The sequence below is a fragment of the Artibeus jamaicensis genome, unplaced genomic scaffold (assembly GCF_021234435.1).
Source record: "Artibeus jamaicensis isolate MK-2021 breed Jamaican fruit bat unplaced genomic scaffold, CSHL_Jam_final scaffold_1019, whole genome shotgun sequence".
In the NCBI taxonomy this organism is placed as follows: domain Eukaryota; kingdom Metazoa; phylum Chordata; class Mammalia; order Chiroptera; family Phyllostomidae; genus Artibeus; species Artibeus jamaicensis.
This window is the reverse complement of record NW_026522025.1, coordinates 14,251,147-14,263,539: the sequence shown is the minus strand read 5'-3', so window position 1 is coordinate 14,263,539 and position 12,393 is coordinate 14,251,147. Positions and strand designations below refer to the sequence as shown.

The 12,393-nt window shown below is 41.2% G+C and overlaps 1 protein-coding gene across 4 annotated transcripts in view; it reads right to left on the bottom strand.

Annotated features, from left to right (window-relative positions):
* The window catches only part of DNAJC6 (DnaJ heat shock protein family (Hsp40) member C6), a 148,446-nt gene that overhangs the window by 37,794 nt on the left and 98,259 nt on the right, over positions 1 to 12,393 (bottom strand). For all 4 annotated transcript variants that reach the window (XM_037143748.2, XM_037143750.2, XM_037143752.2 and 1 more), the window contains 3 exons: positions 5,117 to 5,267; positions 4,034 to 4,083; positions 3,781 to 3,929 (listed from right to left, as the gene is read on the bottom strand). In XM_037143748.2, the coding sequence (XP_036999643.2) occupies positions 3,781 to 3,929; positions 4,034 to 4,083; positions 5,117 to 5,267 (350 nt within the window). The remainder of the gene's footprint in view (positions 1 to 3,780; positions 3,930 to 4,033; positions 4,084 to 5,116; positions 5,268 to 12,393) is intronic.

The following is a 12,393-nucleotide window of genomic DNA, read 5'->3' as shown; positions in this document are numbered from 1 at the left end:
GTCAGATGATGCATCTCATTAGCTCCCAGGACTTTATTGTCAACGTTGGTGCTTTTTACTTCCTCCAGGTGGGTGCTGGCTAAGAAGAATAAAAAACCTGACCTTCAATACCTCCTCTGTGGTTCTGAACAGGTACGCTGGCACCTCACTTCGAACATAGGACTATCTGGCATATGATGTTTAGAGTTGAATCTTCTGCTAAAATTGATACTAAACACAGAATCCTATTTTTAATTTTGTTACATGTATAAATACTCAGAAAATGGTTTTTGATTATTGCATAGGATTCCTGTGAACCCAGGTGGCTTCTAAGCATAAAAGCTAATCAAAATATAGAATGAGACCTTTAGGCAAGTGAATTCTTCCTAGAAACAGCCTGTCTTTTTTCACTGCCACCCATATCCCCGAACACATACCAACCAATAAAAATGTACAGCGACTGAGTTCAGGTTTGAAGGCACAGAGGTAAAGACAGAGCTGGACTCCTGTGAGTCCATAAATAAAACCAGTCTCCTTTTTCAGCACTGGTATTTATGGAACACTCTGCCATATACACTTATTAAAATAATGTTTGACTGCCGTCCTAGCACTTCGCTGACCTAAAAGGAGGAAGAAATTGTTCTAATCTTCACAGAAGGGAAGATGAGAAGCAAGAGAACTTTTCTAAATAATGCAACAGTGAGATGCAAATCAATTCAGTGTTAGAACTGGAGAGAGAGAAGAGTAGGAGCTTGATAAAAGCCACATCAAACAGAGAGCTAAGGTGAATATAGTAAGGTTTTTGGGACTGTATACCGGATATGTGAGGGTTGCAGGAGCTCACCCGAGGATCTAGTTCCATTCTACAGAGTCCAGGAACTATCTGTGAAGGCATCACGCAATCCTGTGTTTTAGGGAGAAAGAATTGGAAAAGCCTTGTGGAAATCCTCCCCGTCGTGAAGTTAGGCTAACAAAGAAGGCGTGGAGTTATAGGTATAGCAAAGGGTAGCTTTTTAAGGCGAGGGAGCAGCTCACGCAAAGAGACAGTGTGTGTTGTCCCCTGGGTGAAACGTGGGTTCCTGGGCATGGGAACAGTCAGAGATGAATCTGGAGAGGTGGGCAGAAGCCAGAACGTGAAGAACTGCATAAGACACCTTCTACAGTTTGCATGGAAAAGAAACAACCCCACATCTTTCACTTGTACAAGATTTATTCACACTTCAAGTTTCGTCCCCACTGCTGTCTCCCTTCATTAATCCCTCTCAGTAGGTACTGTACATATTGTTTGCATTTGTCTTTAGAATGTCCTGGGTTTTCTCTCCAACTAGGCTTAAGTGCCTTGAGAACCAGAGCCAAATATTTATTGTATGATCTGTGTGTTTAACAGTCCTTGACACTTTCATTTGTCTGATAAACTTGTAGCCATTCCAGGCACTAGGTAGCAAATAAAATAAACATGCTTCCTGCCCTTCTAAGGAAAGTGAGAGCAGCCTGTGGCAGATGTAATTCATTATGCAATTCCTGGTTCTTTTGGTAAGATTGTTAAGACTGGTCACAAAATTTGTAGGGACACTAATAGATACCTTTCTGGAAATATCTTTATAGCAGCTGCTTTTATAAATACTATCCCAAGAGACATCTGCATATGTATGAATGCTTCTATAATGATATTATATTTTTATTTAGTTTCAGAAGGAAAATGTTCCAGACTATCACAGATCTTTCAAGATCAAATAAAATTTCTATGAAATATCATGCAGGATATTCCACTGTCCTTCAGTTTTAAAAATGATGGCACTGATTTAGTCTCCAAACAAGAAAAAAAAATTCAAAAGATGTGCATCTGAGTTAGAAACAAAAATACCTACTCACATTGTTGTTTGGCTGTTAATTCACTTGTTCTGAATTAGGTAATAGATGGAATAAGAGTTGGAAGGGCAGTTAATTACAGGGAATTTTAAGGAGCTGCATTTAAAATCTCCATTGCAGAGTGGCAATTTGGACCAAACCACTTCGGAATTGGTTTCATCCTCACTTCTCAGACTGGTGCAGGGCCATAGAGGAGTGGTACCCAGGCACTGTTACTAACCCAGATTCTCACAGCCCCCTTGTCCTGCTGGGGCAGCAATGCTGGGCCTGGTGTTAACAAGCCCTCCGGGTGATTCTGGGCCGCACTGAAGTTTGAGAACCACTGGGTTACCTGCTGGGGGAACACCCTGAGGAGAGAGGGTCCATAACAAAACCCTCCCTTAGCAGACTGAACATTAGGGCAGGAATCGCAACATGCAGATCACCCTTCCTGGGTTTTCTACAGCCTGGAAACTGAGGCCCAGAGGTTATCAATGGCAATTGGAATCTGGAGCAAAATGTGTTCTGGCCTCAAAGCTGAAATCCCAGACACATGGCCCAGGCAGCCTGCTACCATTTTATGTATTTGAAATCAAGTTTCACTTTTAAAGGGGCCAATGTATAGAAAACCCTTTCTGTTTATTCATATATCCAAATGTAGTTACGGAAACAATAATATCTAAAGGGTGAGTCAAAATATTTAAAGATATTCTTGAGAGAGAGAAAAAATCTTATTTTGGTGAGTAAATCAAGAATTTAACCCTGGCTGGGGTAGCTCAGTGGATTGAGCGTGGGCCTGCGGACCAAACAACCACGGTTCGATTCCCAGTCAGGGCACATGCCTGGGGTGCAGGCCAGTTCCCAGCAGGGGACGCACAAAATGCAACCACACATTGATAGTTCTCTCCCTCTCTCCGTCCCTTCCCCTCTGAAGATAAATAAATGAAATCCTGAAAAAAAAAAAGGAATTTAGCCACAGAAGGAGACTAGACTTTTGGAGGTGAGCACACCATGCAATAGACAGATGATGTGTTCTAGAATTGTACACTTGAAACTTATATAATGTTATTAACTAATGTTACCCCAATAAGTGTAATTTTAAAAATTCAGTGACCAGGAATATCAGCCTTGACATTAGATTCAAACCAAAGCCAGGTCTCAGAGCGGCTAAACTAGGAATATTTGTTGCGTTCCAAAAGCCCCTTAAGAGTACAATCCAACTTTTCCAGGTAATACTGTCTGTCTAGGGTAATGGTTAAGAACACAAGCTTAAGGCCACTTACTAGCTGGGTCTTGGGCAAGTTACCTTAGCTCTTTGTGACTCAGCTCCTCCATCTACCTCAGAGGACTGTTGAAAGAATTTAACGATACTGCATATAGTTTCCAGCACAATGGATATGCTCTGTAAGTGTTGGCCGCTGCTCTCACTGCTACTAATATTAGTAATAGTACTACCAAGCCTACAGGGCAGACTATGTATGTGCTATCTTCTCTTATGAGAGAAGCTTTTTTACTGTAGGTCAGAAAGCTATTTCAAGTTAATACTAGTGTGTCTGTACTGGACTAGCTACACTGCCTCATGATGATGCCCAAGGAGCAATAAGGAAGAGTTAAAGGCACGATTAATGTTATAGAATAAAGGCAGCCAAATGCCTTACATAGCAGTTCAATCTCCAACTGATCCTCACAGCAACACACCCTAACAACTGAGTAACAAACCACAGCTGGTTTGGGCCCCCAACTTGGATGGCATTTCATTGACAGAGAGATTTTCCTACAAATGTCTTCACCCAAAGAAAATCTCATTAAAGCCTAATGAATATTTTGTGGCTAGAAGTATCTAGAGGGTGTAGTTTTTCAACTTTGGGGGCATAGGCTTTGAAGATAGCTGAGTAAAAGAAAAATACCCTCTTATATCTTCAACCATGTGACCCCACAGCTAAAATTCCTTACCCTGCTGTGAAACTTGGCAGTTCGGTAAGACTTGGGTGACAGATTGTACACCGTGTAGTGGTCAAGATGTCTGGAGTCCAAAAAGCTTCGAATGTCATCCACCTGATTCCTGAATCCTATGTCAACGTTGTCCAGAGGAAAGGACATCACTGGGAGGGTGACACAGAAAGAAAACAGGTTCAACAGGTCTGCTGTCATGAGGATTAGCAACTAGAAATCGAGTCGGAGCAGTGTGTAAACATGAGAAACTTACCAATAATTCTGGAGGTAACATAAGTGAAGTCTAAATCTCCCTTTGTGTAGCTAAAAGTGAGACAAGAAAGGCCACTCATTAAAATGATCCAAATATGCCAAGCCTTCTCTCTCTCACCCACCTGGGGCACTTCCCTCTAGCTGGCACATTTTGACTTCCCTCAAGGCCTTTTCTCTAACAAGGGAGCATTGTTGAGAGAAGAGAGCCCACACCCCAAGGAGCTTCAATCTACCACTGCCACCAGATCACCCCAATAGTCTTTAAAAACAGATGCCACTTTAGGAGCAGAATCCACTTAGAAAACAATGCTTATTTGTTAACTCAGGCTCTTTGCCTACAGAGCACTATCACCCACAGGTGTTAGCAGCTAGGGCACAGGGAGGGAAGTGATGGAGAATGAACAAAGGACATCCTCTTCCTGCCTATCAGGCCCTAGCTGGGGATTAAAATATGAATTAATACATTAAATTTGCCATTTGAATTTATGATTTAAAACTATACATTGTAACTTAAAGTGAACCTAAAATCTTATAACTAAGAATAAAAAAATTCATTATGTTCTACCTGTAAAAGTTTCATATAGTGAAAGGGTAGAAACTTCTCCCACTAAATAAATTTTAATGGGTTATTAAAATACAAAAACAAAATTCTGTTTTGATTGCAATCCATGAGCATTGCTTATGCAGACTGCATAAACATGATTAGCTCATTTAATTCTCAACACCCAAAGGCACAAATGCTACCAGGGTGAAAAAGCACAGCTCAGAGAGCTTAATTAACTTGCATTCGGTCACATGGTTAACAAGGGCAGATAATGCATTAGAATCCAGAATGCTGGATTCGAAACCCCAGGTTGGCAACACACTGTACTGCCATGTATCTATGAGCTGAGTCTTCCCAGCCTGTGCTTGTAGCTTCTGAAGGACTCAACTTCATGGTTTTAGCGACACTGCTCAGTCAGTCAGATCCCACGAAACTGCATCACAAAACTGTCAGTCTTTGAGCCAGACAAGCAGTTGGCAGGTAACCAGGTCCTTTGGGGATGCAGTGGTCTGTTAACTCAACCAGGAGGAGCACACGTACCTGGTGACAGATTGTATAACTCTGGAAGAGGTGTCCTTGAGGGTGTCTTTCAAGTTGTCCTTTAGGTTACTGAAGAGCCTCCCCGCACCTCCTTTCACCATGTCAAAGAGGCCGCCCCCATAGCTGGGCTCCATGTCTGGTGATGAGGCACCTGCCGAGGAGAAACAGAAGAGTTGAGGCTACAGGCTGCGCAGAAAATCAGTCCCTCTTAGTTCCTAAAACAGCAGGCCTCCTTTGGCAGCCTGGGACAGACGTCCCTGGATGTTACATCTTGCTCTCAGCTTACCGACTCTGGGTGACAGCGGTGTCACTGGCTCTCAGAGACCAAGTGAGTCCCTCACAAAGTTCCAGGAACAGAAATCTCAGAGCAGTACGACCAGTATTGCAACCACGAGTCACATGTGCCAACTGAGCACTTGAAACATGGCTCCTTCGAACATAAAATACACACTGAATTTCAAAGTGGGGGAAAGAAAGGAATGTAAAATATTTCAGTATTCTTTACATTGATTACATGTTGAAATTATAGTATTTTGGATATACCGAATTAAATAGATTATACTAGTTAACTAATTTCACTTGTTCCTTTTAACTTTTTGTATGTGGACGTACTAGGAAATTTTACACTATATGTGTAGCCTGCATTATACGTCTTTCGGACAACGCTGCTCCAGAAAGACTGCTGACGGGGAGCAGCGGGCAGCTTATCAGTGAGTCCTGGGTCTCCTCCGTCCTTTGACGCAGGTGACTGTGTTAGGAGCCCCATTCCATGGCTATCCCTCAAAGTAACAGTTTGCCTCCATCATGGAAAATATCTTCTGAAGGGCCTTTATGGCAGCTTTTAAGCCTCAGGATGCATGGTGGTCATTAGTGTTGTTTGTCAATATTTTGGGTTCTGATCCCTTCCAGCTTCATAAAATTGTACCTGCTGGCCCTGTGCAGGTAGCTCAGAGTTTCTCAGCCTTGGTAACATTGACATTTGGAGCCAAAGAACTTCTTTGCTGGGGAGTAGGAAACGGTTAAATGAATGCACATAAAGCTATTGGCAGAGTTCCTAATATATCTAGGGGTAAGAGACTGTAGCTATGATTATGCACTACGATTTAGCACTTACTATCTGCTAGGTATTATTCTAAATACTTTACCTATATTCACTCAACCCGTAGCATACCTATGAGGTAGGTGATGTTATTTCATTTTACAAATCCGAAACTTGTCTGAGGGTATATAGCTAATAAGTAAATGGCAGAGTTGGGACTTGAGCCCTAGGCAACATTTCCAACCACATCCCTCATTCATCTCTTAATATTACCCTGAATTAAATATTTATTATTCCAAATAACTTCTTTAAATTTTTATTACACATGCGGGTATCTATAGGCGATATATTAAAATTGTTCTCCATGCTTTCAAGCTATATAAAAATGCTTTTCTGTTTGCAACTTTATTTTTTTCACTCACCATTGTTTAAAATTCATGTATGCTGGTACCACATGTGACTCTGGCTCACTTAAGGTATGCTGCATCCACTACCCGTTAAGGCCGGACACTGAGTTACCCACTAAGATGGACAAGGAGGTTATACTGCTAAAACAATGCAGTTATAGACACATCCACTTGATTACATATAGGAGATCCTCTCTTGGTTATACCTAAGAGTGAAATGTGCTAGTACATAGCAGGTGCACATCTTCAAATTTTTAGATATTGACAAATCATTTTCCAAAGTAGTTATGTCAGCTTAAATTCCTACTAGTAGTGTATATGAGCTCCCTCATTCTATTTTTCCTTAGCACTTGATATTGTCAAACTTTAAAATGTTTGCAAATCCTGTAAGTATAAAGCACTATCTCATTTTGGTCTGTCTTTGTGATTTCCCAGTTATTACTGAGGTGGTATATCTTTTCTTGTATTTATTGGCCAGGGAACTGTATTTTAAATCATACTTGAGGTACCTACCATACTCCTATGTGCTATTTAGATGCCCATACACATACCTATAAATGCATGTTGACTGTTATATGCTTCCTTTCTGATCACGAGAGCTACTGCTGTCTCAGTTACCATTCAGCATCTATTTGAAAAGAAGGCTCTACTTGAAATCACAAAGAACAATCAATGCTATGAATAAGCATGTGAATGGACACACATTAGTAATGTCTACTGCTTACAGAGCTCCCCTATGCACCAGAAACTGTGCTTGGACTTTTATGTTAGTACAATTTCACATAATGGGAGAGGGGAGAGTGTTTATTTTACCCATTTTACAGATGAAGAACTGGAGGCTCAAACAAAGGGAAGCAGCTCACCTAAGACCTCAGCTAATGAGCAGGAGAGCCAGGGATTCAAATTCATATCTGTGCAGTTCCAAAGCCCATGCTACTTCTACTATTTTGCACCCTTCCACAGCTGCATACCAACTCACAATTCTAACAGCTGTAATTAGGATGATCCTTACCTGCCTTAAAGAGAGCCCTCCCTCTCCTAGTCCTTGGTCTCCTTCACCCACCTCCTGTGTGCCTTTCATCTGGTGGCTCTCAGCAGCAGATGTCCCTTAACAAGCACTCTCATAAATCACTGCATCTGTCAGACCAATCTCTTTCTGTAGGCGGCCTGAGTCTCTGTCGCTTCCATGGCTTCAGGTCCCTGAGCAAAATGCCAGGCGCTGATCTGCTGGACAGCTCCACAGGCAACAGCTAAAGCTACAAATCTGAGAATGTGCCCTTGGGTCTGTTCCCCTGTCATACAGAGCACATGATCTCCTTTTAAACACGCCCTGCATAAAAATCAGTATCATGTTTTCTTTTTAAATATAGCAAAGATAAAGCAGTATAAAATGTTTATAATTCCCCCGTTTCCACTGCAGGCAAGTTACCACTCCAGCCTGAATGCCCTTCTCATTTACTATTGTTCTAAGAGATGACACCAAATTGATTATCCAGACCTGATTCTCAATTTCATGCTGGAACAGAACTCCAAGGCACCAACGTATTAAAAGATATAAATATCCTTGATTATCTAAAAATCATTCTCACCATCATTTGGGCAGCACACTCTTTTCGTTAGAGCCTTGAAACCCTGCAGAAACCAGAACCACCGATCACAGTACATCTGTAAGCTTCATTTTCCCAAATTATATGTCAAACTAGCCAGGACACTAAAAAGAGAGGAGGGATGTTATCTGATTTGGGCCTAATGGTCCTTCTAGGTAGGGATTCTGGCTCTCCCTGATAAGCTACATGGAGGCCAGAAGCTCCAGAGGATATTTGCACCTCAGCTACTTGAAAGAAAGAACAGGGAGGTTTCAAAAAATGACATAACGGAAAGTAATGCAGAAGAAAACCAATGGCTACAGATTAGGAGTTGACAAACTACAGTCCATGGTACAAATCCAGTCCACTGTCTTGGAAATAAGAATGGCTTTTTCATCTTTCAATGATTGAAAAAAGTCAAAAGAATAAAGCTTAATAAGGTGAGAACAATACAAAGGTCAAAAGTCTGTAAGTAAAGTTTTATTAGAACACAGCCAAACTCATGCCTTTACATCTTCTCTCTGGCTTTTCCATGCTATGATGGCAGAGTTACGTAGTTCTGACAGTGACCTTCTGGCACACTAATCTAAAGTATTCACTATCTTCCCCTTTGCAGAAGTTTTCTAACCCCTGCACTAGGTGGCTGAAAAGACTTCCATTCTTAGGGACCACGAGCTTGCCACTTCTCACATGCCTCTCTATATGCTTCGGCTAAAATGGCACTGGGGGAGGAAGCACTCACCCTGGGCTTAATAAACGGTCCTCGGGGATTTGAGGATGTCAGACGGTGGAAGTGAGGAGGGCAGAACTGAGAGAGCATGAGAGTGCCCTCCCAAGACCAAGACCTAGATCCACACTCCTAAGGCTCCAAGGAGATTCTTGTCCAAGGAGATATCTTGTCATTTTAAAACTGAAGCCCACCCAGAAACACGCATCAGAGAACCGCACCTTGCCCTCAGCATCATTTCTAAGGGTGTAGGAAACAATCTTTCTTGGGATTCCTAATGTTTACGAGCAGCATCCTACCCTTCCCAAGTCACAGGAGCTCACCACACGTATAACCTGAGTAGTTCTCACTGGTGCCGTGACACAAAATTTGAATCTCCTGGAAGAGAATCTGCTTCCCACTGGGCTGGTAGTTAGCTATTTGCTCATTTATTTAAATCAAACTTCACTACAAAAATGATTTGAGGTGATTTGCTAGTTCTTTGGGGCAGAATATATTTGTAAGGAGATCAGTACAAATGTTAAGGCTAGTCTTCATTGTCTCAAGGTAACTAGAAATATAGGAAAAGTTAAGTGTGGTGACTTTTCATAAACATCTTACTGGCTATCAGCCTTGAGCCAACACCACGAGAAGTACTGAAAGAGGAAGGAAAATGTTGACAAAGGCCTTGCCTGGAGAGTCTCTCATGCACAGTGCAAGGCCCCACATACACTCCAACTGCTCATACAGTACAGGTGCCCATGACGCCCAAAGCCACATACAATTCTACTGGGTAACCCCTAAGGAGAGGTGCTCCCCCATAATGTACTGTTATCAAAAGAAAAGGATTGTATGCAAATATTTAGCAAAAAAAAAGATGCTCACTGAAGCATTGTTTATTGAGGTAGTGTTCACAGAGGCAAGAGACTATAGCTGATGCATTATGCTACATAATTAGCTATTAAATCACTACTTATTGTTTAATATATTTTATTTTTAATGTTTATTTTCATTGTTGTTTAAGTACAGTTTTCTGTCTTTTACTCACATCCCAGCCCATCCCCCCAGTCCTTCCTACCTCCCTTCCCATTTCCACTCCCGCTAGTTTTTATCCATGTGTCCTTTATACTTGTTCCTGTAAATCTTTCCCCTTTTCCCCTGAAATTCCCTCCCCTTTCCCCTCTGGTTACTGTCAATCTGTTCTCTATTTCAGTGTCTTTGGTTGTGTTTTGCTTGTTTGTTTGTTTTGTTGTTTAGATTCCCGTTAAAGGTGAGATCATATGGTATTTGTCTTTCACTGCCTGGCTTATTTCACTCAGCATAATGCTTTCCAGTTCCATCCATGCTGCTGCAAAGGGTAGGAGCTCCTTCTTTCTTTCTGCTGCATAGAATTCCATTGTGTATGTACCGGTTTGGTTTTTTTTTTTTTTTTTTTTTGATCCATTCATTTACTGATGGGCACCTAGGTTGCTTCCAACTCTTGGCTATTGTAAATTGTGCTGCTATGAACATTGGAGTGCATAGGTTCTTCTAGATTGGTGTTTCAGGGTTCTTAGGATATAATCCTAGCAGTGGAATTGCTGGGTCAAAAGGCATATTCATTTTTAGTTTTCTTAGAAAATTCCATACTGTTTTTCATAGTGGTTGTACCAGTCTGCAATCTTACCAACAATGAACTAGGGTCTCCTTTTCTCCACAACCTCTCCAACACTTGCTGTTTGTTGCTTTGTTTATGATGGCCATTCTGACCGGTGTAAAGTGCTATCTCATTGTGGTTTTAATTTGCATCTCTCTGATAGCTAGTGATACTGTGCATCTTTTCATGTGTCTCTGGATCCTCTGTATGTCCTCCTTGGAGAAGTGTCTGTTCAAGTCCTTTGCCCATTTTTTAATTGGGTTGCTTGTCTTCTTAGAGTGGTCATGTAAGTTTTTTGTATATTTTGGAGATTAAAACCTTGTCTGAGGTATCATTGGCAAATAAGTTTTCCCATACAGTTGGTTCTTTTTATTTTAATACTCTTTTCTTTAGCCATTAAATCACTATTTAGAAGAGTGCAGACATTCATGACAAGGGCTAAGAAAAAACAAGCAGAATGTAAAACATGCACAGTAAAATCTCTTTTTTGTAAAAGAAAAATATTTGCATCAGAAAAAAATTCTGGGCAATGACTAAAGTTCTTAGGACACCAACCTTCCTCAGTGGGTCCTCTGGGCTACCACACAAATACTTCCTGTTTCTAGAAAGTCACCATCACACAGTTCTAGTACTTGTGAGTTGTTGTTGTTGTTATTATTATCATCATCATTCCATGGTGTTCAGGATCAGCCTGTTCAACGAATGACTGATCATCTGAATTTTGGCATGATGTTCATATTCGTGTTCCTTTTCACCAATTGGGGCATTGTCCTCTGTGGTCATTTAAGTGTCATGATGCTACAAGTGTCCTTCCCTGGCTTATATGAAGTTACAACTGCAAGATAGAAATTTCCAAAACTAAACAGACCCTGAAGAAATGCACTGTTATTCTCTGTCCTGGGAAAATGGTGTTTCTTTTCCACGACACTTAGCGAGGGTCAAGGGGCCAGTGTCATCACCACAGAAGGCTTCATCATCCTTGTTTATAACAGATTTTTCATCTCTTGGCTTCCCACAATTAGAGAAGTGGTCACATGGGGACGACAACCAGATATATCATAGAAAAACCCAACGCCTTGGCTTCCAGAATCAAAGATGGTTTAAACCTCACTCCCCATTCAACCTACTTAAAGGAGGCTTAGAGAAAAGAGGATGGCCCTTCAGGAGGGAGATCTTACACTGGAGACTTACATAGTTTCTCCACTTAAAACCTCTGTGACCTTAAGCACGATATGTTATTCCTCTGAGGTCTGCTCTCCCTTTATATATTGGAGCAAATTAAGAATGAAAACTTTCCTACATGTCTCATGGCATCAAAAGGAACAAATAAGATCATGCATATGAATGTGACTTTTAAGTGGTGAGATTTTCTAAAACAATTAAGAATTTTAATTTTGATTCTTAGAAATCCAGCTGTCATGCAGATGAGTTATTCAATTGACTACCCACCACAGAATGCCCAGGAATCCAACTGGAAATAACAATTTCACAGAAAAACAACACGCTCTGCATCAAACAAATGGTTACTCATGAGACAAAACTGCCACAGTCAAATATGGGCTTTACATCAGCCAGAATTGACTTGACTTCAACTTTTGCTAGTAGCTGGATACACAGCCTAGAGAAGTTAAGTAACTGATCAAAGTTCTGGTTTCCTTATCTGTAAAATGGACGAATTCCTGGAATATCACAGAAGGTTGAGGTGAGCATTACATAAGACAAAGTTCTGTAAACCTTAGCACAGTGCCGGGGTGTTGTCAGCACTTTGGGGATGACAGCTTCCAGGTGGCTCTGGGAAATGGAAAGAATAAAGCCACAAAACATGCTGTCTCCAGCAAAGCTAGACAGCCTCAGGGGGAAAAAAAGCCATGCTGTTAAGTTTCAGAGTTAACAAAGCCAAACT